The 27,216-nt window shown below is 35.9% G+C and overlaps 6 protein-coding genes across 6 annotated transcripts; 3 read left to right on the forward strand and 3 right to left on the reverse strand.

Annotated features, from left to right (window-relative positions):
• The first annotated feature begins 1,150 nt into the window (after window positions 1–1,150).
• LOC133329910 (WD repeat domain phosphoinositide-interacting protein 3-like) lies at window positions 1,151–2,399 on the forward strand. Its single transcript, XM_061538368.1, has 4 exons — window positions 1,151–1,258; window positions 1,319–1,752; window positions 1,817–2,231; window positions 2,296–2,399. The coding sequence occupies exons 1-4, from the start codon at window positions 1,192–1,194 to the stop codon at window positions 2,397–2,399; spliced, it is 1,020 nt and encodes a 339-aa protein (XP_061394352.1). The 5' UTR covers window positions 1,151–1,191.
• Window positions 2,400–7,184: 4,785 nt separating this feature from the next.
• LOC133329911 (signal peptidase complex subunit 1) lies at window positions 7,185–7,620 on the forward strand. Its single transcript, XM_061538369.1, has 3 exons — window positions 7,185–7,228; window positions 7,295–7,441; window positions 7,501–7,620. Exons 1-3 carry the CDS (start codon window positions 7,199–7,201, stop codon window positions 7,618–7,620), a joined length of 297 nt encoding a protein of 98 aa, XP_061394353.1. The 5' UTR covers window positions 7,185–7,198.
• Window positions 7,621–7,939: 319 nt separating this feature from the next.
• LOC133329906 (tRNA-uridine aminocarboxypropyltransferase 1) lies at window positions 7,940–8,916 on the reverse strand. Its single transcript, XM_061538365.1, has one exon. The coding sequence runs from the start codon at window positions 8,914–8,916 to the stop codon at window positions 7,948–7,950; it is 969 nt and encodes a 322-aa protein (XP_061394349.1). The 3' UTR covers window positions 7,940–7,947.
• Window positions 8,917–9,892: 976 nt separating this feature from the next.
• Window positions 9,893–12,515, reverse strand: LOC133329905 (uncharacterized). The gene is made up of 3 exons (XM_061538364.1): window positions 12,190–12,515; window positions 10,127–10,385; window positions 9,893–10,063 (listed from the first exon to the last, which is right to left on the reverse strand). The coding sequence occupies exons 1-3, from the start codon at window positions 12,513–12,515 to the stop codon at window positions 9,893–9,895; spliced, it is 756 nt and encodes a 251-aa protein (XP_061394348.1).
• Window positions 12,516–17,323: 4,808 nt separating this feature from the next.
• Window positions 17,324–18,273, forward strand: LOC133329899 (uncharacterized). The gene is made up of 2 exons (XM_061538356.1): window positions 17,324–17,563; window positions 17,623–18,273. The coding sequence occupies exons 1-2, from the start codon at window positions 17,324–17,326 to the stop codon at window positions 18,271–18,273; spliced, it is 891 nt and encodes a 296-aa protein (XP_061394340.1).
• Window positions 18,274–19,270: 997 nt separating this feature from the next.
• Window positions 19,271–23,720, reverse strand: LOC133329900 (mucin-2). Its single transcript, XM_061538357.1, has 4 exons — window positions 23,559–23,720; window positions 21,693–23,500; window positions 21,346–21,607; window positions 19,271–21,275 (listed from the first exon to the last, which is right to left on the reverse strand). Exons 1-4 carry the CDS (start codon window positions 23,707–23,709, stop codon window positions 19,498–19,500), a joined length of 3,999 nt encoding a protein of 1,332 aa, XP_061394341.1. The 5' UTR covers window positions 23,710–23,720; the 3' UTR covers window positions 19,271–19,497.
• Between the last annotated feature and the right edge of the window lie 3,496 nt (window positions 23,721–27,216).

The following is a 27,216-nucleotide window of genomic DNA, read 5'->3' on the forward strand; positions in this document are numbered from 1 at the left end:
ACATAACAGCCATCCGTAGCGTTATACGGCATTTACATTAGAACTTTTTACCGGGTTAACCTACTTTATGAGGATTTATTTGGCATATATTCAAAGGAATTGAAAATTTAAACACACTGGGTTAACCAAATCCGGTTAAATGTAAACGACCTTTTATGTATTATCGAAAATACAACAACCACAAGGAAACGATAACACTAACACTCGCTATTTTAACTTTTTGCGTGCGTCTGATATTATAAAGGAAAATGTGTTATAATACATTCTTGCAGGTTCTGGAGAGACCAGTTGTTAAAAATTGCATATGTGTTGGTAGGGTGTACAACTACCACTTGTGAATGATACATTTGCCCAAATTGTGCTTGTTTGATAGTGTGGCCTCTCATGTTCGTCATTCATCACGCAACGAAAAAGATATTCATGGTTGTTGGACAGTCAGTAATCGATAAAAGATTTGACAGTCAAAAATGATAGTGTATACTCTACTTAATGCGGTGTACACACTATCATTTTTGAATGGCACTCTTGCCCAAATTTTGCTTGTTTGATAGTGTAGCCTCACATGTTTGTCATTCATCAGGCAACCACAAAAATATTTATGGTTGTTGGACAGTCAGTAATCGATAAAAAAGTTGACAGTCAAAAATGATAGTGTGTACACAGCTTAAAGATTTGTACCACTTTATATATTTTCACTGTTCCTAAACTTGCAAGAATCATTTATTAATCGGTTTTACGCACTATTACTTTTGAATGACACGCTCGCCAAAATATTGCTTGCCTTCAATCGAAATTGTTTTCGACTGTTCCTTCATAAAGTTTTGCAGTATTTCTAGTACGGGAACAGACCAAATGTCTCGCTCATCTTTGGCACGTCAAAACTGGATTTTGGTCGAAAGTCGACTTAGTCATCCCTGGTATATATGTATTTTTTCATTTTAGAGATAAAAACATTGAATAGTTGTTTTGGTGGAATGATTTGAGGAAAAAGATAATAATAATAATAAGTATCTGCAATATCAAACATCATCATTAGAACCATTGAAAATGTAAGATTGTGTTTTTATGCCAATAATTTTTTTTATTCGGTTTCAAACAAAATATAAGCGAATTTCAGATTTGACCTATAATCGATAAAACAACAAAAGTACGCAAAAAAAAAACAACAGACACCTAGCAAAAAGGAAAGTCATGGATTTGGTGGATCATAATCCCTATGGAAATGGATTGCAATATGTAGGATTTAATCAAGATCAAGGTAAGTTACCACTTCATTTTCAATGATTTGGACGCGGCTTTGATGATTTTTTTATTTAAGGTTGTTTCGCCTGTGCCACGGATTCGGGATTTCGTGTTTTCAATAGTGATCCTTTGAAGGAAAAAGAACGGCAATATTATCCAGAAGGGGGCCTCAGCTATGTTGAGATGCTGTTTCGCTGTAATTATTTGGCTGTTGTTGGTGGTGGAATACGCCCATTGTACCCACCAAATAAGCTGATTATCTGGGATGACCTCAAAAAAGCCCCAGCCATTTCCTTAGACTTTAATCAGCCAGTTAAGGCTGTTCGCTTAAGACGGGACCGTATCGTTGTTGTGTTTGCGGGTTTTATAAAGGTCTTCACGTTTACCCAACAACCCCGGCAATTACATGTCTTTGAGACAAATTCCAATCCTCATGGTTTGTGTGTTTTGTGTCCGCATAGTAATAAAAGTTTGTTGGCATTCCCAGCCCGTCGCACCGGGCATGTACAGGTGAGGAGCATCAACAATACATATCAACACACATTTGCAATTGAAACTATGTTTTTGTTTTCAGATCGTTGATTTGGGCAATACAGAAAGAGCTGCTCTGGAAATAGTAGCACACGAAGCGAACATTTGCTGCATTGCTTTCAATCTACAAGGAACCAGGTTGGCCACAGCCAGTGAAAAGGGTACTTTAATACGCATATTTGACACAGAAACTGGCAAAAAAGTCAATGAACTACGACGCGGCAGTAACCAGGCCACAATATATTGCATTAATTTCAACCATGCCTCCACAATGTTGGTGGTATCATCCGATCATGGCACCATACATGTGTTCAATTTGGATGATACCAAGCCAAAAGAATCATCTCTACCAATTGTTCCCAAGTACTTTTCCAGTCAGTGGAGTTTTGTTAAATTTTCCATACCAAAAGAACCACCATGTATTTGTGCTTTTGGCTCAGATTCTAATTCTGTAATAGGTAATTTTTTTTAACAAGTTACAAATTTAAATTCAATGTTCATCATTTAAATATTTTATTACAGCTATTTGTGCCGATGGCCATTACTATAAATTCCTGTTCAATAGCAAAGGTGAATGCAGTCGAGATGTTTGTACCCAATTCTTGGAATTACAGGATGACGATTAAATATATATTCTGCATCAGTTTTCTTCAGAAAATGCATGCACGCCTTTGCGTTCTAAATATTCTCCTATGATTTGTGATGTCGCTTAAGTCTTCTGTTTATTGACGTTTCCCAAGAACGACAAACATATACATATATAATTCCATTGTAAGAATTATGAAAAACTAATTACAACTTCAAGCGAAAGCACTTTCTTTTTATTTTTAATATATCGATTAATGTTCTAATGATGAGAAAGAAAATATCATCAATGTTGAAAATTTGCTTTATATTGGAAAAGTATAAATATAACTAAAATATACACCCATATTAATTAGAAATCTAAAGTATATTTTGTGTTTTCATCGTAATAGAATGATGTTGTGTTATGACTAAATGGGAAAATAAAAATATAAAACTTAGGATGATATCATCGAAATAAAATACACAATTCATATATAGACTGCAAATATGCACGTAAAAATACGGAGACCGACAAATATTTAAACATTAGAGTGAAATGTATATTAATATATCTACCTTGCTCCACAAATTGAACACAAAAGTCGATCAGACGTTACCAATCATGTATTCCATTTGAAAACTTTTTATTTCATATTTTCGTCACTCCCTCTGTAACTCTTTTTTAGTTCTTAAGTACGTAAATGCTTTACTCATAAAAATTGTAAGAGTTGTGGGCGGGTGCTTGTGCGTACAGGAACACAACTATTATGTCGTGTTATTATATTACACCGACATCTCGAGTTCAACTTTGAGTATATATTTGGTTTATGTCGCTGATACAAGGTGGACATGTAATGTTGTTACTGAAATATAGAGGGCGTAATCTCCTCTGACTTTTTAACCCTAACTTTTCTGTTCACAAATTTAATGCAACTAAACTAAATAAGATAAATAAGATATGAACAAAATTTGTCATCGCTACATCATTGCTTTCGGGAGAAAAGCCTTCTTTCTGAAAAAAAAAAACACAATATCAAGAAAATCGACGGAAAAGTCATTTTAAATTATTCTTAATATTCTCTTTTACAAGAATCAAAAATAATTCTGATGACAGAATTCGTACAATTTGAATGCGAAGCGACTTAAATAATTGGTACTGTATACACAAATTAGTACTGTACACATTTTGACCCTATTCTCTATATTGAAAAGCTCATAATTTAACCACAAATTTTGAATTTTTTGATTTTTATTTTGATATGTGTCGTCCATAATCAGGTCTTGACATATGAAATCCAAAGAATATATATCTACTAGCTGAGTATTAAATATAAGCTATAAAAATTGTTGTTGCCTGTGGGCAACATTGGGCCGTAAAGGGTTAATATAAGAACAAAACATTTTATTGTATGAAATTGGATGCTATACTTCAGGAATCCATGACAAAATATTAAACATTATAGATTCAACATAACATTTATAAAATATCTCCGGATATATCAACTTTTTTCATTTTTGGAGTATTTTAGGATTAATTAATGTGTTATTAAATAGCGGCTTCTTACAATAGAAATAAATTAATACAGAATATCCAAGAATCCGAAAATCAAAGTTAAATTGACTTAGATCATATAGAGGAATTTGTAGGAGGATGAAGAGGAAGACGACGACGTTGTTGCAGAAGCCTTGCGAGATATTACCAATTCGACACGTCTATCATTGTTGGTTGGTGGTAGCGTAAACAAAACAACTTTGTCTTTTTTTAAGTCTCCTACAGGACTTTTATCGACAGAAGACATTCTCAGGGTGCTTCTGGATACCTAATCTTCGCATTTCAGGTCTTCTATTGACAGAAACTTGTGTATAAGCCTTCCTTCAAGTTATCTATATAGTACGATCTTCAGGTCTTCTCTAGATAAAGAATCTAAATATATGTTTTAAGGGTTTCCATAATAACACCTAGAGATCATCTGTAGATAGAATACCCATTTCAGGTATTTTATATATAGGGGTCCATCAGGTCTTCTTGGGACATTTTTAAAATAATGTCCTCCTATAGATAGGTCAGATCTCTTACAGGTTTTCTTCCAGGTCTTGAATATATAGAATGCCTCCTCCTACCTATTTATAGATAGAGGACCTCCTCTAGATTTTCTACTTATAAGGGATACTTCATTTATTCTATGGTTAGGATATTTAGTTAGGATCTTTTCTACGGATATTTTCTAAAGAAAAACTCCTATAAACGGAGGAACTTGTAAGTCCTCCTTGAAATCGCATGTTAGGTATTCTGGTTTTCCTAGATAGAATACTTCCTACAGTCAATATGTAGATCTTCAGTTTATGTTCTTCTGCAGGTCTTCAGTATATGAAGTGAATCCTTTGAATCCTTTTTCTTTTTGACGTTTTCTAGATAAAGACATCCTTCGATTATTTTAGGTTTCTCTTCAGATCACATACAGGTTTAATTCATCGATAGACTCTTCTAGGTCTTGAATATATAAAATGACTTCTCCAAGCCTTTTTAGATAGAAGATCTTCTTTAAATTTTGTATATTAATCTATTCTATGGGTTGATTAATTATATAGGATCATCTCCACATAGAAGACCTCCATTGGATATTTGCTAAATAAAAGTCCTATGATGCGAGATGCGCATTCGAATTTTCGAAAATGGTGGTTGAAAAAAGATTCATGTTGTATTTTCGATAACATATAACGCGACGGATGGCTCAACGCAAGCATTCTGCTTAGCCCTTAATTTTTCCCCAAAAGGGATTTTTTCGAACTTCATTCAGAATAAGGCGACAGCGAGAATGCGAAAAAAATCACTGGGAAATGTTGTTCAGAATAAGTCGAAGGGGAAGAGCGAGTGGATTCACGTGGAATTGGCATCCAGAATAAGACTGCATGTATTTAAAGGAAAATCGAAAGTCAATTTTGAAAATTCGACTTTGCGATTTCCTTAAAAATAAAAGTCGATTTCGACTTTTTGATTTTTCAATACAAAAATTCGATTGATCGATTAGTCGAAAATCGATTTACTCATCCCTAAGTACAACAAGAGGGCAATCTAGTTCACGTAGCGGATCGATCATTCTTGTTTCTTTTTTAAAAAGGAACTAGTTCCTTAATGTAGTTCCTTTGAACTATGTAATTACTTCATAATTAAGAGTCGAACCACGAATGAGAGAGGGAACAACGCTCGTCTGTACATGGCATTAGACTTTTCAATACAAAAAGTCGATTAATCGAAAGTCGATTTACTTATCCCTAATCATAATTTGCCTAAACCTCATTCGTAAACAACACGGTTTCCATTTAGTCTCTATCCCACCTCATTCGTAAACTTTCGGTTATACCATTTTGAGTTCATCTTTATCGGCCATTTTGTCTTCTCCTCCCATTCGTTAGCAGGTGGAACGTTTTTCAATTTTTTCAGTCGTCGTTTTTATTTTAGCTCCGTTCCAAAACCTAAAAGAATCTACTAATTTTACAAGTTTTGCAACTTTTTACTCGAAAACCGTTCCTGAACCCATAAAACTGGTAAAGCATTGAATCAAATTTAAGAGAGCACAAAACAAAATGGCTTTCTCTTTGTAAACTTTTTGTTATGTTGATTTTGAAGTATTGCCATCTAATATTGGCATATTTACTAGATTTGCGTTCCCGAACTTTTCAAATTATTTTGTACTCTGAGACTTGAAATGTTTCCCTTTTACTAGCTTTACTATTAAACAAGTGGAAAAGCGTTAAGTTCGACAAAATTGCAGCGAATTCGGTTGAAAAGCGCGCTCAAGAACCCCAAAATACCGAAATTGGGGGGTACCCTTATATGGGGGATATCCGAAAAAATTGACCTATATTTAAATTTTTTTGTGGAGAGATTTGGTACCTGCTAAGAACTCAAAATACTAAATTACAGCCAATTCGGTGAAAAATACGATAAAAACCCAAAAAATACTGAAAATTAGGAGGTACCGTTATATGGGGGCTACAAGAAAAAGTGGACCAATATTTATAATTTTTTGTGGATACATTTACTACAAATTCGCTTGAAAAACGCGCTCAAGAACCCCAAAATACCGAAAATTGGGGGGTACCCTTATATGGGAGCTATGCCTAAACGTGGACCGATATATCCCATCTTCGAACTTGACCTGCCTGCAGACAAAAGACAACCCTATGCAAAATTTCAGCACCCCATCTCAATTCCTTCAGAAGATAGCGTGATTACAACAGACGGACGGACATGGCTAGATCGTCTTAGAATTTTACCCTGATCAAGAATATATATACTTTATAGGGTCGGAAATGAATATTTCGATGAGTTACAAACGGAATGACAAAATTAATATACCCTCCATACTATGGTGGAGGGTATAAAAAGTACTGGAACAGACCATTTGTTGGCGAAGGTTTGCGTACGACGTCGCTTGAGTCTTGGCAGAACGACGATTAACAAGCGAATTTTATGAAGGCTGGAGTCTTGGAGGCTTCCCACTGTTCTTTTGAATCTCTCTCTCTCTCTCTCTTTTATTATTTTTTTTTCGTTTTTCCATATATAGTTCCTTTGCTCTTTATAGTTCCTATAGTTCCTATGCTCCAAATAGTTCCTTTGCTCCATATAGTTCCTTTGCTTTAAATAGTTCAAAAAAGGAACTGGATCAGAGAAAGAAATTATATTAATTAAAGAACTGGAACTAGTTCCGTTCGTTCCTTTCTCGGAATAGTTCCAATGAACTAGTTCGTTCCGGAACTACCCAACTCTAATTATTTGACAGCCGCAATTTGCAGACGTGTTTATTTTCCACAAAATACCACAAAAATCGTTCAAGTAAAGAAAAATTAGGCAAAAATGTTGAATTTAAATATACAGACGCATATGGTAAGCAATTTTCAAACAAATTTGTATCTGCAATTACAACATGTGCAACTTTTTACTCCGCTTTAGGATTTTGTGGGCCAGCACAAAGCTGAGATGTATTCTCGCTTTATCATCACCCTTTTTGGCGTCGTTGGTCTAATTTTGGGAGCAATCACACAACAATTCTCCCAAACTGTTTACACCTTGGGAGCTGGGTTCGTTTTGGCATCATTGGTAAGTACAATGATATTTGATATCGGCAGAATTTTACTAATGACTTATTTTTGTGGCAGTTGACAATTCCCCCATGGCCTATGTACAGACGCAATCCCTTGCACTGGCAAAAACCCAAACCTGAACCATCGAGTGGCGGAAACAACGGCGATGAAAACAAACAAAAAAAGAAGAAGTAGTTTAGACATCATTAAAATAATGCATTCCCTAGTAATATAAATGGTCACGATATATCTCAGTAAATAAAATATAAACACGATTGCACATTTATATGTGAGTAATATTTCCATGTCTTCTGTAGTCAAGATAGTAATCAGTACTCTTGTAGTTAGATTCAATCTTACAATTGATCTGAAATATATTTTAGACTTGAAATGTAAAACCTCTTAGCTGTTCATTCGTTTGTATTTTTAGCCTATATTTTGTAGGATTTCTTGGTCACCTCTGTTGTATTTATAAACAAATATGTTTTCGATTACACACATTTAGAGTACGGATATTTATTTTCATATAGGTCTTCTATACGACTTGAGTTCATGATGATCATAATATTTATGAATTAAGTCATACATATTGGCAAAGAAATACATTAAATTATCATATTGACCATTATACGGGGCTAATGGATCTACATTATCTTCAGTGTCTTCCACAAGTCTCGCAGTTTTATAAAACGATTCACATATTTCTAAATTATCTAGTCCTCTATAGTGTTTATTCAATCCCCAAGCATTGACGTGCACTTCCAATAGAAATTGATGCACCGCTTCCAAGGTAGCCAAGTACCAGCGAGGACTACCTTTTTGATGACGCCAAAATTGTGAACATCTATTCTGTAATATAACAGGTTTCAGTGACTTCACACGCTCATCTTTATAAATGCCTCTGCTTTGATTCCAGGTACTGTCAATGAATACCGCCTTTTTAATTGGCAAATTGTCATATGTGTATATTCGCCCCAAGTGTTCATCTGTACTTTCTTGTATTTCCTCGACAATTTCGTCCACTCGCCTCTTCAGCAATGTCCCCACATTATGTCCTTTGGGATAACCGAAGTTATTCTCCTTACACAGCCTTACATTACGTTCGAATAGTTGTGCCACCGTTACACTTTCCACACTCGGAAAAATAAGTACTACACCTTCTTCTTGGCTATAGTCTGGTATATCGGGATATGTATAAATTTGAATTTGATTCGGTGCCAAAACGGCAGCATGGATGGCCGTACTTTTTCCGTCGATTTCCTTCTTATGTTTAATTATATCTATTTTGAGGGGTATCCGCACTTTTGGTATAATCTCGCCCAGATTCCCAACAGGTATGTAGCAGTTGTAACAGAAAAATTTACGTGAGCGCAGGCATTGGGAGCAATTGAAACGTCCCTCGATGGTGTCCAGTATTGTGTAATCATCAATTTTCATATTGATGAATGGATATTTGCGGGGACGATCTTTATTTTCCAGTGGATGGGTCATCTTTCTGGTCTTCTTGATCTGGACACCTCAGTAGAAAGTAGGGTGGTGTAGTTCAGGAACGAACACGTTCAATTGAACGATTCACTGAAAAGAGCTTATGAACTAGATTCTGTATATAAGTAGTGTTCCAGAATTAACAATGTAGTACTAAGTGTAACATACAGTACTATTTGGTAACAACATACAAGTTAAAATGTTTCTTTTTGTGGCCTGTTATGTCAAATCATATACAATGTTAATATATGCGTAATGTTTTCAAAAATTTATAAAAAAGTATTTTCAATTTGAATTCAAAATTATATTTTCCAATTCGATTTTGAAAAGAAAAACTGACATTCCATTTATTTTTCGCATTTTTAGCAAAATTTAAAAAAGATGACAAATAAACAGAACGAATTTTTGGTTTGACATAATAGGCCACAAGGAAGAGTTGTATTCAATCTTTGTTGACAAAATATACCCTAACGTCTATAATTGTACCATGTGTTGTACTATTTTTGTTAGAAAAACGTTCGCTTACAACATGAAACATTTATACTAAACAAGTAGGAATTAAAAATCACTCAGAATCCCTTGTAATTAAGAATAAATTATTTAAAATCTACACCTTGATTATTATTGTTGTAGTATAGGTTGAAATGACATATGTTAGCCGAATTGGGTCGTTTCTAATGGTAGATCCATCTGTCATGGCAACGATGTACATTTTAATTAAGTTATGTGATAATTTTTATGAAATTTCCCACCTAATTACATTTTACTTTGTCATTATCCTCTCGTTAAATATATAAAATATATATTTGTTTATATCAACATTATTTTATTAAAATGTTTCGTTAAAAAGTTCAAATTATAATTTATGTCGTGTAACTTGCTTAATATAAATAGCAACTATAAATACAAATAAAAAGGTGTTGTACAAAATAATGGCATCTCTTAAACCTAAAAAAAATATATGTGTATGTCTCTCTGCGAACTAAACTCGAGCTGCTTTCGTTTTTCGCGTCTGTATAATATTGATGACAGCAATAACAATCCAACCAAATACCGCCAACCAAGCAAATATCAATGTCATATGGAAACAAATTGAACTATTGATGCGACCATAACGACGTCTCTCATAGGATATGCTTTCGACTAAATAATCCTAAAAACAAAGAATTAAAAATTATTATTATGTTATAGTACATACTAATTATGTATATATTACCATAAAATCAAATATTGCTGAACATGAAAGCCGTCCCTTAATAACTGGTACAATATTGCCCACGCCTTGGATTTCCTTCAACAGAGCTTCTCGATATTGTTTGCATGTCACCTCAAAACCATCGGTATAAACTGAGGCATATACCAATGTATAGAGAGCCATAATCGTTGCTATAATACTTGTTGGCAGCCAATAATACGGCGATATACCGTCATCTTTTACATCGGATTCGGTAGTGACAACAACCACTTCACCAGATCTGTAAATTATAAAAAAGAATGAATATCATACATGTTTGTATTAACTTCAATTTTAAGTTTAATCATGTAGTGTTGGTTCGGGAATTTGTTAATTATAAATTTTTTATACATTGCAATTATTACAAGGTTTGGTATAGCTACATGATTTGTTACATAATACAAAAAATTGTGGATTTTATTTATATGTATATATGAAGAAACTAAGTCTAACCTGCAGATATTTTTTCATATTAACCTCAAGATACCCTACATTGTTGTTTTAAGATGTGCCCTCAGTAAATTTTATTCTTAATAACAAAAATATGCTTATGAAATATTTCTTGACCACAACCATTTCATGGTTATTCATTAAATTTGTGTTTTAGAAAATTTTCATAATTTCTCTCTTATGTCCAATTTTAGTATTACAAATAAATTAAATTAAAAATTACTACATATGAATCATAAATAACAAATTGCCTCTGCACTCTTAAGTAATGAATGGTGACCTCTGGTCAATGCTTAGAATACAGTCATACGTTCAATTGAACGAAGCCCAGCTCATGCATAATGACAGACACCAATATTCGCCATCTATTAACAACGAATTTGTATTGTTTAAATAATAATGATGTATACAATTGAAATACATATGTATATAAACTTTTGTTTGACAAATGTATTTTTCTTTTAAAAATTTTTATACGGAATCTAGCCAAAGGCATCTAAATATATATAACTTGATGTTTAAATGTATTAACATTTTAAATTTATAAGTGAAACATTTAAGAAAATTTCAAATTCTTTAAGATTTACCAAAATTCTGGAACAAAGTAGAAATGGGAAAATATAAAGTAGTCGCTAAATTTGGAATGCCCCGCCCTATTTGAAGTATTTCTATAGCTCTAGTATGTTGTAGGCATGGTACAATACAATAAGTAGGCTAATAGTACATGTTGATTGCAATTTTTTCTTGAGGTTATGTTTAACCAAAAACTCAATTTGTACATATGTATGTAATGTCTTAAAAATATTAAAAAAAATAAATAAATATTTACAGCATACGAGAGAATACTATTTCAGAGTTTTGGAAAGAAATATTGTAATAATCATATTTGCAACCCACTATTGTGAAAAACTATATTTTTCTTATTTAAAATTTTAAAACTATGCCAAATATGTAAATATGACATTATAGGACATTACACTAGACTACAGTTTTTATGAATTTCTTCGACTAAATCTATCTTTATTATTGTGCCATGTTCGGAGTGTATGATTTGATGATTTATGTTGTAGGGCAGCGACGGTTTTTATTTATTTGTATGCCCATTTCATGGTGAAGGGTATATAATTTCGGTCCATTCAAACGTGAAAACTTCTTGATTTTATTATTTTGTATATGGTCTGTCCCCGTGCTGAAGAGTCTGCTATTTTTTTTTCGATATCATAAAGGTAATATTGTTATAGTAGTAAAATATTGTACATTATTGCAGTTTCTGCTATAGACATTTTACGAAGATAAATTTCTAATCGTCTACAATTTCTTCTATCTTAACTAATATCTTAAATCCCTTCAATAATAACAAAAAGTATGCCAATATTTCTGTATGGAGGTTGAAAGAAAAAGTGGACCCATATTTTTTTTAATTAAGCTTTACCAACTGATCTTTTAAATTGTTATAGTAATATAAACTCACTCTTAATTTCTATTGGAAATGGTGTAGACAAATGCTGATCGAATTTCATATTTCGATTAATATTGTTACTCTTACAGGCTGTTTTGTTATTGTGCATCTCTTCTTCTATTTCATTATTACTTACCTTTGCCTAATAGTGGTAGTTCCAGTTCTCCTCTTGCCCGTACCCAAACAAACTCGATACACATGATAAATACCCAAAACGGTACAAAACAAGAGCGGTAATATCAGACCATAGGTAGCATAATGGCAATACGCAATGTGGCCGCCTTCAAAGGAGGTGTAGGTGGAGCGAGCATGTAAATAGCAACCACAATTGGTTTCGGGACAAGCATTCAAGACATAGCGCCAATGGGACCAGCCAATGCCAGCGGTAACACAGCAAATAACCGAGGAGACAATCACCAGCGTATATAGGAAAGCCAATGATCTTTCGGTGCTATAAGACATTTTTGAACGTTTTCGTGAATTTACTGTTTGTTATGCAGCAGCAGCGGCAGTAGTACAGTTGTTGTATTAGTCACTACTCATCTAAAAACAACAAAAAGTTGCTTCACAGTTTCAGAATATTTTGCTACAGTTATTTTGTTTTCCGTATTTCTTTTTTATTTTTATGGTTTCATTAACGCTTTTACTTTTCTTACAAGATAATCATGTTTCTAGTAACGTTGTTCCGTTGTTGGTCGTTCGTTCACTTTTGTTTATTGGTAAATATCAAAACAAAATATCGAAATCAAAACAAAGTCAAAAAGTAGGTGAAGTTGCATTCATCGGATACAAAAACACGTTTGGCGTTTCCAAATATTCAGCTATAACTGATGTTCACCACTCGCCGCCAACTGGAAATGCTGGTAACAACGGCAACAAGTTTGAGCTCATTCAGCCACACAATGCCGATTGCTCTCACCATGGTGGTGGAGCCTATATCGAATGTAATGGTGTGTGTGTAGGTAAATTGAGAGTAACATAATGTATCTGAACGAAGTTAAATTGTATATATGAGATACATTTTAAAATAGAGAACAACAACTACCAAATGTAAATAGTAAATCCGAAAGATAACGATTGACTGATATTTCAAAAAATACAACAAAACATAGCCATTGATGACGGTAACGATTTGTATTCTACGTTACTCAATAAATGTGTTATGTTTGTTGAGGTGGGTAGTTGTGAAAACAAGCATACAGTTGTGAAAGAAATAATAGCAGCACTGCTGAACACAGTAATTCTGTTTGTATCACTTGCATATATGCTCTCTTCCAGAAACTTCTTAACTTAAAATTGTTGAAATAAAATAGCCAATATTTATAAAAAAAATTATTGTTAAGCAAAAGCAATTACAATCTCACAGTGAAAAGTACCCACCGGTATTATTTACAACTTAATAACGGTTAAAAGTCTATAAACTCATCGAATACCAAGTTAAATATTGCATCCGACCTAAAATTAGGTCACTATACTGAAAAATCTCAACGGAAATTAAGAAAAATCTCAACGGATCTGATGTTCAAAAAATTATATTGAGGCACAAACCAGAGAATCGAATTTTCAACAATCCGGAAACCATGGAGAAAAAAAAATATTCTATATAAGAGACGAAAAGAGGTTGTGCCGACAAGTGGCCGATAATCCAAAGCTTAGTGCTCCTAAACTTGCTGAAATCGTAGAGAAATATGTGGAAAAGAAATGTAACCCAGAACAATTCGAAGAATTTCGCCATTGTAGAGTTGAACTGAAAAAGTTATTCATACACCCAAAAAACCGGTAAATCCGATTGGATTTCGTTCAGGAACACGAAAAAAGAGGATTTTGCATTTTGGAAATCTGTTATTTTTGCTGATAAAACCAAATTTAATTTGTTTGAAAAATTGGCATTGCGGACAACATTTCAATTTTATCAAAATAATGACTCTAAACACAAGTCCAAAACGTTGGTTTGTGATTGTCCAAAAGTAATTTAAATACTTCCTCAGTCCCCGGATTTGAATCCTATAGAGGACTTATGGAGTATTCTGGAGAAAAATATTAGAACCCATAACATCTTAAGCATACCAAGTTTGAAAACTGCTTTTTAAGTAGAATGGGTAGAAACTGGGGAATGGGGAACGGAAGACATGGTCAAATCTATGCTGGAAAGATGAAATGCTGTAAGAGATACTATTAACTATTAAAAAACTTTTATCTTTTTACTGTGAGATTGTAATTGATTTTGTTTAACAGTCAATATTTTTTATATTGAATTCACATAATTCATTAATTATAATTTAAAATGTCCATGAATAAAATTTAATTCATTAGCATTTTATTTATAAAAAAACAAGTGGATACTTTTGACTCTGACACACTGTAGATGTGTGTTTGGTACATCATCAAATCAAATCGATCTAAATTATATATTGGAACTATATCTAAGTGAATTCAGAATTGCGTTTTAATCGGACAGACGCAATGTCATGAAATGACACGAAAATATATATGGTAGCTATATCTAAATCTGAACCGATTTGAACTAAACTCATCATTTGTCATTGTAGTTCATGATAAATTTCATTTCACAGGGAGTTCAACTTGAATCGATTCGAAAAAATGCGACCTGCATTTTCAATTTTTACAAAAATAGATGGACAGGCAGACGGTACTTATTGGTACATCTTATTTCCTTTCCTTTTAACGAACAAATGCACTAATACAATATAATATTTTCATGCATTTCTTCGCATTACATTTCGGCGAAGAGCATACAATTAATATGTTACGTATGTATATGTATGCACAAATGATTGCTAAACACTTGTATAAACAAGCGATGACTTTAAACTTGACTTAAAAATTATTTTACGTTCAGTTCATCATTCTTTGGCATATTAATGAATGAATGGATGATTCATTGTAGCCCATGGCTGTACGATCATCATCTTCTCAACGAAAATAACTCAATTAAATGAATACATTTGGAAATAGTTTCGTATTGTTTAAATAATAAATTAACAGCTAAATTAAAAAAAAAAATCTTATTGATATTCCCCTTTTTATGTAAACAAATTTAGATCGATTCAAAACAACAATGAATGGAATTAAAAAACACAGGATTTTATAGAATTTCACTCGATTAATATTGTTGTTTGTTGTAGTTGTTTGTTATTGCCTCTTCTAATGTTTCTTAAATAGCCTCTAGAATCCTATGCTTTACTAAGACAGATTTTAATTCTATGTCATTTTCTTTATAATATACTAGCATATGCCCGCTACTTCGTTAGCGAATGTGGGAAATACTTAAGCATGTATTAACATATTATTTTATTTTCACAGAAAACAGAATATGTAAAAAAAAAACTAAACAATCGAGACATTAATATCGATCATATGTTTAATTTGAGTTCCAAATTTCACGAATCGAGCTCTAAAGGTTCACCCAGATCCAAATTTTACCAAATTTAGTTCCATTTAGCAAATATTATTTCCATAAGTACCCACCTCCATGATCCAAAAAAACTTCCTGCATACTCCGATCCTACACGCCACAAAATTTCAAATTTCAGGATTCCAACCCTACCAGTTCACCCACAATTCAAATTGTATTATATTTAGTACGCAGTAGTAAGAATTTCCAAAACTTCCTACTTAACCCAAACCTTCACCCCACAGTTAACCTAAAATCAAGTTTCAGATTTCCAACTCTGTCGGTTCACCCACAATTTAAATTGTACCAAATTTAGTACACAGTAGTACGAATTTCTAAAACTTCCTTCTTACCACAAACCTACACCCCCATAGTGATCCTAAATCCAAGATTCAGGATTCCAACTATATCGTTTCACTCACAATTAAAATTGTACCAAATTTAGTACACAGTAGTCCGAATTTCCAAAACTTCCTACATACCCCAATTCTACACCTCCACAGTGATCCTAAATCAAAATTTGAGGATTCCAACTCTATCGGTTTACCCACAATTAAAATTGTACCAATTTCCAAAACTTCCTACATACCCCAATCCTACACCCCAAAAATGATACTAAATTCAAGTTTTAGGATTCCAACTCTATCGGTACATAGTAGTAGCAATTTTCCAAATCTTTCTACATACCCCAATCCTACACCTCCACAGTGTTGATAAATCAAAAGTTCAATATTCCAACTTTTTTGGTTCACCCAAAAAATCAAATCGTACTAAATTTATTACATAGTAGTACCAATTTCCAAATCCTCCTACATACCCCAATCCTACACCTCCACAGTGATTCTAAATCAAAATTTCAGGATTCCAACTCTATCGCTTCACCCACAATTTAAATTGTACCAAATTTAGTACACTTAGTACAAATTTCTAAAATTTCCTACATACCCCAACCCTACACCTCCACAGTGATCCCAAATCCAAGTTTCAGGATTCCAACTCTATCGGTTCACTCACAATTCAAATTGTACTAAATTTAGTACACATTAGTACAAATTTCTAAAACTTCCTACATATCTCAATCTTACACCTCAACAGTGATCCTGGCTCCAAATTTCATTATTCTAGCTCTATTGGTTCACCTAAAATACAAATTGTACCAAATTTAGTACCATTTAGTACCCATAAGTATTATTCTCGTAAACTGAATCCTGACCCCAATCCCATACCCCTACAGTGATCCTGACTCCAAATTTCATTGTTCCCGCTCTACCAAATTTAGTACATTTTCGTACTTTTCGGATAATTATAGTTCGAATTTCCAAAAACCCTTTGGTACATCTATCCTACACTCCATCAACAACCACCAAACAAAATTTCAAAGTTCTAGCTCCACCGGTTCGCCAAATACAAATGGTATCACATTAAGTACTTTTTAGTACTTTTCGTACCGTTCTGGTACGAATTTCCAAAAACCCAGCCTTATCTGTCACATTTGGACCAAGAATAACCCTCACCCAAAATGTCAAGATTCTAGCTTCCGCCGTTTCGTCTGGGCGTTGATGAATCGTTAAATCAGCCAGTCAGTCAATCACTTTACTCTTTTATTAGTATAGATTACAAGTCCATAAAGAGATATATTTTCATTCTAAAATGCATTTTCAAACTGTCCAGATACTTAATTTGCACTGTTGTTTTTGTAGGTATCATAGTAACAATAAACAATGAATTACCTGTAAATAATCTACATTGGTTTCCTGGGAACTTAATTTAAATATCAGCTTCTATTTTGTTTTGTAATTGATTTTGAGAAATATTTTTCTTACGTACATACATCAATAAAAAAATTTTCATTAAAATGCCATCAACAAATCCGCAATCTCATAAACTTAATGAATTCGGTTTCATTGATTATCAACAACCACTAAATAAGCAACAGGATATGAGAACATCAACATATTTCGGAAATAAATATATGACCGATACAATGCTGGGCAATACAATTGATTGTAAATTTAAAGAAACTCCGTCATATAAGGAGGATGTTACCCTGGCAATGCATAGGCAAAGTGATTACAAAACAAACTATACATGGAAGGTATTTGTGATAACAAAGAATCACATTATTACAATAATATATTATTTTGCTCATTTCAGTTTGGCGATCCCAATGAAGTTCGTAATCCAACCATAGCCAAGTTGGACGGTATTAAACCCTTTTATGAGTGTAAAATGAAATTTCTACAGCGTCCAATGGTTCCGACTGCCAGTGTTTCACATACGGATTATTTGTGGAATACTGAACCAATCAAAGAACCTCCCATTTCCTTGCATTTACCCACACCCGTGATAGCCACGAAAATTTCAATAGATCGTGCCAAACCAGGTTATTCTAAGTATTTAGATACTGCAGCAACCACATCTCGTTTAGATTATTGCCACAGAAGTCCGCAGGATATAATGAGCGGTATTGCCGCCAAAGATAACATAACCTTTTGGAATTGGCAAGAAATGGAAAATCGTACAAAAAAGGTATTCCCTGACAAAGATCCACAGCAGTGTGATAAATTAAAATCCAATGAATGTGTAAAACGACGTTGTGAATTTCCTAGCCTCGTTAAAGCTGTACCAAATACTGGCATGACTACCGAAGTTCGTGATAATTATATAGAGCCGTATAGAAACACAATCGAATATGATACAACTAATATACACAATGATATCACGCACACATTAATAGATCCATTTGCCAACAAATCGGAATATAATATTTTGGGATCCGGTGAATGTACACACAAATATGTTTAGATATAAATTGATTATTGAATTAGATATAAAATAAAACAATAAAATAAAACGATTTTTCTTCAAATTATTTTAAATTTATTATAACAATATCTTGTTTTTATATATATTTTCTTTTGTAATAGTATGTTGGGTTAGTTGTTATTGATTGATTTTTTTCATTATATATGTGTATTACTTTATAACTCAGAGATAATGTAAACACAACAACATAAAATAATTCGTTCGTTTTGAATTCGCATAATCGCTTAAACAAGAGAAAAAATTATAACTAAAATAATAACGAAACACTCAGAGAAACACATGCGTTCTAATTTGTGTAGATAAGTTTAATAATTTCAAAATATTTATAGTATATACAAATCTATTTTGTTTCTAAACTTAAAAATTATAACAAGATGAATAAAATATAAATACCATATATGTCAGCTGTAAGTATTTCTGTTAAATATGGACATTTCAAATTTAGAGTTGGGAAATTACGTAGAATCCATATATTATGAGTGAATAATATCTAGCCAAATACTCTGTGCTACATAATACAAGTTGGTACAGTTTAAATGTAATAGCCATATGTGAGCTACACGACTAACTCCATCCCTAAAAAGTGTCACACGTACCACCATAATGTGGTATGAACATCAATTGGAATACCTCACTGTTTCTACCACAAGCTTCTCCTTGTGAAATGTCCATATTGTTATTAAGTACAATTTTGTATTAGCCTGCGGATCTATTTTAGGAATTGGCAACATAAAAGTTGTTAAAGCAAATTAAGTGGCTCCAAAAAAAGGATTTTAAGAAACAAACTTCGTAGTGTTTCTTTATTTAAAACAAACAAAAATGTTTTCCCATAAATACCCGCAGATTGCGATTATTATCAAATTACATACCTTTCGATCTACAAACAATACTAGACCAACTAAACTAATGTACACATACGTTTGTATGTATGCACGTACGCACGCACATACATTCAACTCTAAAATGGTTAAAACTGTTAAAAGGAATTTGGTTCTATATTAAAATATCATCACTGTAACTTGAAGCCACACATACATTTGCATTGTTGGAACGGTAAGTAGAGTTTTTCGACACGGTTGTCGTTGTTGTCATTATTTGTTGAAAACGTTGAGAACGTTGGGAATGTTGTTGGGAATTTACCAGACTTTGCTTCTGCTGTGACTGCGACTGGTCCTTATTCTGATTCTGACTATTGAGCAATCGTCATTTTTTCGTATTAATACTAGGCTTGGGCAATGAATTAATAAATGAGGTATGTGTGGGTATAGCGGGTGCCACAAAACCCAAATCAGGAATTAATGCTATACTGGGTGCCACCTTGACCGATGATCCCATTTGGAATTGATTTGAGGCTTTGCTTGCCGAACTCCCTAGTCGATCTGCTGTGGCATTAGGTACTGGTGCTGTGGAGAAATTTTGCATTACATGAATTTGCTGCTGATGGCCAGCAATGTTGGCTGTCTGAAATTGATTATAGTTGTTGTTGTTTAAGTAGGTTTTTGGAGACTGTTGTGAGCCCGAGTGCAGATTAAGCGGACCCTTGTGATACAAACTTAGGGGATTGTTGTAGAAATTTGCATTTTGCCAAGCACCGCTATTGAACTGAGGAACTCTGTGCGTTGGTGGGGGTCCCTGCACATTTGAAGCCATATCAGCAGGTTGTGGTGCTGCTGGTGATGGAGCACTGCTCACGAAATCAGACCATTCGTCGTCATTAGTCGACGAGTTATTATAGTTCGGCATTTTATACGAATTAAGTGGTGACCTCTGCTTGAATGGTGAATTCGTTTGACTCCTTGTGCTGGCATTGTTGTTTGTTAGTGGTGCTTTAGTGTTATTATTGTTGTTGTTGGCAGCCACCGGCACTGAGATAAAGTCCGACCAATCATCGTCATCACCATTGTTAATACCCTCAAATTCCCTATTGGCGACAGTAGCACTGATTGTATTTGGAGCTGTCGCCTGGTGAGTTGGTGTGGATTTTTGCGAAGAGTTTGTTGTATTGTTGGACTTAACAACTTTTGTGGGTTCCGGGAATAGTTCTTCAATACGTGCAAGTTCTTCTGGGTTTATAGAAGCAGTAGAATCCCCCCATTCGATTTTTGGTTTATTGGATTCCATCGAGATGGCCTGAGGTATTAGAATCGCTGGACTGAGAATCATGCCGCAACTGGATGTTTTTGAAATTTCCGATGTTGTACGATTAGGCTGAGTGTTTGTTGGTGGTTTCGAGTTATTTGCCAACGACACGTTGGTGATAGGTAGTGCTGCAGGAACGCTTGGCACCGATTGAAATTCAGTAAATTCATCATTGAAATCATCCTCAGCATTGTCATTGCTAAAACCGCTTACTGCGGTCGTTTGATTCGACAAGTTATTTGATGCTTCCACAGATTCGGTTTTCAGAGAGGGAGTGCGTGTTAGAGATTCCCTGGTAAATGGTGGGTTATATTCGATATCCCGATACTCCTTCTTGACAACAGTTTCATCAATTATTACACCCATTGCTGCCTTTTCATAATCAAAATCGATATTATTTGTCTTGGCTGGCGATGTCGTTGAAGTCGACGACGGAGTGGATGAGGAATTGTCCTGCGTTTTGGGGGGTGTATAGATATGAGTTTCTTTGAAAGATCCTGAAAATGTTGTAGATGTTACAACTTCGAGGATATCATCTGAATTATCGGGTTCATTTAAGTCTAAATTCTTCATTGATTTAACGATGGGTGCAGCTACCATTGGTGGCATATCTATTTCTAGGCCCGATAGAGACGGTATTGGCGAAGAGAATGAATTGACAGACTCCATTTCGCATATGGGCGGTGTTTTGGAAAATTTGTCTGCCTCAATATCTAAGGGATTGTCGAAGATGGTCAACGATTCCGGTGGTTCAGATGATACATACGGCAGAGATGCCGCCACTTGAGTTGTTGATGAAGTATTGTTGGACAATCGAACTTCATTTGTATTGTCATTCAGAGCTAGAAATTCAAATTAATTTAATACATAGCTTTACTAAAATGTATTTCACATTGACAGCAACAAACATACCTTCACTTTTCTGCTCTGTTGATGACATTTTCCAATTTAGATCTGCAGTATCCTTTTTGTCTTCAGCTAAACGATGGTCATTTATAGGATTATTTAAATCTTTGTTGCCTACAGGAGCTGTATCTAAGGATGGTGGACAAGGAGGATTGGTACTGGAATTAGTTCCGCTATTGGAGCTTACGGGTTTCATAGGCTTTAAGGGATTAAAACTCAAATTAGCAGCGAAACGTGGCAAAGAAGGGTTCCAATTTTCACCGTATAGCTAAACAGTGGAAGGAAAGACAGCGATAAAAATGTGTAATAATTCGCAACTACATTTAAAATGGAAAATCTAAAGTGTAACTTACAATATTTCGTGAATCAATACCCAGTGATTTGATAAAAGCATGCCTTGTTTCCGAATTCAACCATTGATATTCTAAAGCTTTGGCAGCATCTATTGAGGTGAAGGGAATGTCTTGAATTTTCCGTTTCTTTAGTTCGGTGTCATTATCATTTGAAGATGGTGTGTTAGAAGGAAATGCAGTGGTCGAGAACATCAATTCCAGAATTGTTGATATGCGTTCATTAAGATTCGTGGGTGTTTGCAGAATTGAAGTAGGTGTATTAGAACTTAATGCTTGACTAGTTTGTTGTTTTGTAGTTGTGGTATCAATTTGTGGTGTAATTGGTTCGGCTGTATTAAAGTCTCCAAAATCATCATCATCTTCATCGAAGTCATCTTCTACATTATCACTTTTTTTAACTTCATTATGCGTTTGTTGGTCACTTTTTTCAGGGACTTGGGGAGGATTTGTAATAGTAACTGGAGGTGGAGCACTGAAATCTGCAAAATCACCAAAGTCATCGTTTTCATCACACTGGCTATGGGAGAATTCATTGGATACGATGTCTGCTGATTTGTGTGCAGTAAATAACGCAGGCGCTGCATCTATTGGTATATCATCAAAATTACCAAAACTATCGTCATCAACTTCGTTTGATTTATCCTCTAAGTAGGACGCTGTTCCTGCTTCGACTTTTTCATTGACATCTGTCTGTGCGAGATCCACTGTGTTTACCGCACAAGCAGAAGTAAAATCGTCGAAATCATCATCATCGGATGGGCAAATACTCTCTCCCTGATTGTTTTCTTGCATTGGTGGAGGAGAGTAATGTTCTCCTTTAAATTCTTCGCTTGAATGTGAGTGCTGTATAAAATCATCAAAATCGTCTTCAGTATCATTACAACATTGTTCAATTTTGCTTTCCGCGACAGGTACAACAGGAGTAGTATCCAGCGAGACAGGGTTATTAAACGTTGTTGGTGCTGCTGTAATATTGCTTGAAAAGTCTTGAAAATCTGCAAAATCTCCAAAATCATCGTCAACGTCATTATTGTCGTCTATAGGTGGGACATCATCTAAAGGTGGCGGCTCATGTATGTCTCCAAAGACAAAATTGTCTGGCGACTTTTTGGAGATATAGGTGTCGGAGGAGGTCTTTGTAACATTCGTTACATTGCTATCGTGTTCGATTTCTTGTATTTTAAAGAAGTCATTGCTTGTAACATCAGCCTCAGTTAGGTTTTTGGGAGTACGGGGCGAGTACAGCTCGTCTTCACTTAGATCATCTTCCAAATCTTCAATTGACACTATGTTGGTTAGGGGACTTATTGTGGGTTTGGCATTGCTTTCTAGTTTCGTTATTGGTGGAGGAGGTACATCTGCCGTGGGAGGACTTGAGACCTCACCTCTGCTAATAGGAATTTCAATATGGGTATTAATATCTTCTTGCAAAGATGGTTCATCTATTGTCTTTTCTTTTTCTTCATTAATTTGACTGGCATTTGAAAGAGACGCATCATCTGGATATTCTAAAGTGGACTCCACTTGTTGACTTTCAATTGTTGTTGCTAGGTTTTCATTATCACAACCAAATGTTGTTACATTATGATTGCTCTCTTCAGTTTTACTCTTCTCTGTAAATTCTTTTGCTCCCTGTTCCATAATACTGTAATTAAATGCCTCCACTATGGGAGTTGTTTGTGGACTTTTCTTTGATGGCTCATTTGCTGTTCCCAACAAAGTGTCGTCGTCGTGTGGAACGAAACCATCATAGATACTAACTGGAGGTAAATCTGTAACTGAGGGTGGTCTGGGTGACGGTAGGGGCTCTGGAAAAAATAAATAATATAAGTTAATTTTGTTTTTAAATTTAAAATCGAAACTTACCGTCCAATTTCATATCTCCTCCGGAGAAATCTCCAAATTCTTCATCAACATCTCCATCCAAGGCAGGTGGTAGAACATCATCGTCGTCATCACCAAAATCGATGGGTGGTGGTGTACTACATAATAGTGGTGGTATTGGTGGAACATTCATTTTCCACAAACTGACTTATCTGCACTCTTAGATCCGTATCACCTCTAGCGTCCACTTACCGAGAAACGGGGTCAACGCAAATAGTCTGGCCAAATGTTAAATTTGGGGGTCGCGTTAGAAACTGCAAGCACAGAGCTGGTCAAACTCGTCTTGTTTTAACCTCAGGTATTTGTTTGTCGTCGATCAGCTGAAAGTAAAGTAGCAAAGCAAGCAAGGGTTGAGTCATATCAGTACAATCAACATTCCCATACTTATTACAAGTGCTGTAACCTTAAGTAGTAATCAAACAGAGCAGGGAAAATTTTAGGTGTGAATAGGCCACACACAGAATGCAATGAAAACACTTTGATTAGATTTCAGTAAATAAGTTTTTGGGGACGAACAACAACAATTTCATTGGTGGTACACGTTAACACACACAATATTCAATATTTTTTATGATTTCAAGATAATCAATGAAGACATCTGTAATTACACCTTTTTGTTGGAATTGAACGAATACTCTTCGATATTTTAACACATTTTTACGGCTGCCTACCTTTATGGTAAAATTTAGAACATCCAGAGTTAGAAAACAAAAATAAATATATTGACTTTTTCAAGAAAATTATTTTTTTGTTTTTCTTTTTTCTACAATGTATTAGGGAGAAGTAAATCGACTTTCGACTAATCGATTTATCGAGTTTTTGTATTGAAAAGTCTATTGTGTCATTTGGAGCTTTTTTAACATACTGAAATTAAAAACGTTCCACCTGAACAAATAGGGAGAGAACGAAATAACAGGTCTCTACCCGTACTTCAAGAGTTTACTGGACTTTACTAGTTTTTCCGATATCATAAAGGAAAATTCGTTATCGTAGTAAAAAGTAGTTGTTGTTGTTGTAGCAGTTATATGTATTGAATGTTTCCTGTTATGTTTCCTCCAGTTCTGTCTCCAGATTTAGGAATGCAGCTACCTCCACTGGCTGTAGCCACAAATCTTCCGGAGTAAGGTGAGTAGGTTTGGCTGGGCAATTGAACAAGTGCAGTGTGGTATGAGGGCCTGTACCACATGCTGGGCAGACATTTAGCACCTGGTCATCAATCCGTGCCCAATACGAATTGAGCCGACTGCACCATCCAGAACGTAATTGAGCCAGAACTACTCTGGTTTGTCTAGGCAGCTGACGTTCTTCAGCTGCTATGGGTGGGGGGTGAGCTCCGAGGACGGCATTCACTTTGTAACCGTTCAGCGCTGCGGCTACTGCATCTGTATGAATGCCATTCAGACCCGCTCGATAGGCAACTTGATCTAGAGGCTCCCTTTTGTATCGTTGGACCTCTCTCTCTAGATCATGCAGATCCTTCCTGACACGCCTGGGCGGGGGAGTCCTATCCACCATGTAATGGTTGGGATGATCGTCCCTGAAACACCCAAGCAGGTACTGCAACGAAAGCATATTGCTATGCTGACGTACGGGAAGGATCTTCGTCTCCTCATGAAGATGGTCCACTGGTGTCATGAGGAGGCACCCTGTCGCTGTCCTCAGGGCGGCATTCTGACAGGTCTGAATATTTCTCCATTGCGTATCACTGGAATTCGCAGACCACACTGGAACCGCATAGCTAGCCACAGACCGACCTATCGCTTTGTAAGAGGTCAACAAGGTTTCCTTATCTGCGCCCCAAGTGCTGCCGGCAAGCGACTTGAGGACCTTGTTCCTACTTTTCAGCTTATCGCAGATAGCTGTGGTATGCGCGGACGATTTGAACATGCTGTCAAATGTGACCCCGAGTATTTTGGGGTAGTTGGTGGTCGGAATTGTATGCCCCTCGACCTGCACATTCAACGGCATTCTCATCTCCGCAGTCCATGTGGTGAAAAGTGTGGCTGACGACTTCGAGGCGGATATTTTCATATTCCTCGCTTTGAAGAATGCTGCTAAATCGATGAGATATGCGTTCAACCTCACACATATGTCTTCAACAATGGGACCCGACGCCATAATCGTACAATCATCTGCATACGTAACGATTTCTATGCCGTCCGGAGGGCGTGGAATACCGGAAAGGTAGAGATTAAACAGTTCCGGAGAAATCACTCCACCTTGGGGAACTCCCTGTTTAACTCTACGGGGTTTGGACTTCTTGTTCCGGAACTCCACGTACGACTGGCGTCCACACATATAGTTGATTATCCAACGTTTCAAACTCGGCCGGAGGGAAGTGTTCTCAATGTCCTCAAACAGCGTGGCATGGCTGACAGTATCAAAGGCTTTTGATAGGTCAAGCGCTACCAACACTGTTCTATCGCACGGCCGGTTCTGGTTAAGTCCTCTACTTATATGCGTGGAAATGGCGTGCAACGCTGTTGTTGTACTATGTTGCTTACGGAATCCATGTTGATGATCCGCAACTGGATAGCTTTCTCTAATGCTGGGGAGGAGTAAAGCCTCAAGGGTCTTCGCTACTGGCGACAAAAGTGAAATCGGCCTGTACGATTCACCTTTGCTGGCATCCTTGCCCGGCTTCAGTAGCGGGACCACCCTGCCCATAGTCCAGGCTTCGGGGACGACGTGGGTGGCTATCGACAAGTTGAGGACGTTGGTCAAGTACTCGACTCCCGGCTCATCCAGCTGCTTCAGCATACACATAGATATTCCATCTGGGCCCAACGCTTTAGATGACTTCGCGTTACGGATGACATATGCAACATCACCCATCGTAAACTGTGGTGGTACCTCCTCGGCTGGAAGAGATCTTATACGACGAAGTACTCTTCTCTTCGCCCTGTCGCTCTCGGGATGCTCGACAAACTGTCGGTTAAAATGACTTGCGCATCTCTTCGGATCAGTCACAGTTTCGTCGTTAAATGTGACTGAGGTCCTATCATCCTTTTTACCAGGGTTCGAGAGCGACTTAACCGTTGCCCACAGTTTACTTACTCCGGTACCAATGTTGCAACTCTTCAGGTGCTCCAACCATCTATTCCGCTTGTGCTCCGCGACTAATCTGCTGACCTCCAACGTGAGTTCCCTGACCCTGGGATCTGCTGGGTTAGATCGACGGAGCTCATCACGCTCGTTTGCCAGACCAACTGCTTCTGCTGGGAAATTGGGTCTCATCTCGGGTATTCGACCAGCAGGTATAAATCTAGCAGCTGCAGCAGTGATGATGCCTCGGAATTTCCTTTCTGCTACCCGTACATCAGAAGGAATGGAAAGTTCTCTGAAGCGTTGGTTGGTGAACTCTCTGAAACCTTGCCAGTTAGCTTTCCTATGGTTAAGGAAAGTGCGGCGTTCAGAGATGACGAAATCGGGCGGTCTGCTGATGGAGACGATTATGGGGAGATGGTCTGATCCAAGAGAAATGACGGGCTGCCAGCTGACGTCATTTATCAGACCCGGTGACACAATGGTTATGTCTGGCGAACTGTGACACTCTCCCCTTATTCTGGTGGGGGCATCCTCATTTACCGTGCAAAACGTGGAGCTATCAATTTGCTCTGCCAGCACTGATCCCCTCTGG

Source organism: Musca vetustissima, unplaced genomic scaffold (assembly GCF_032173495.1).
Source record: "Musca vetustissima isolate MV318-11 ecotype Yass unplaced genomic scaffold, APGP_CSIRO_Mvet_v1 utg14449, whole genome shotgun sequence".
Taxonomy (NCBI): Eukaryota; Metazoa; Arthropoda; class Insecta; order Diptera; family Muscidae; genus Musca; species Musca vetustissima.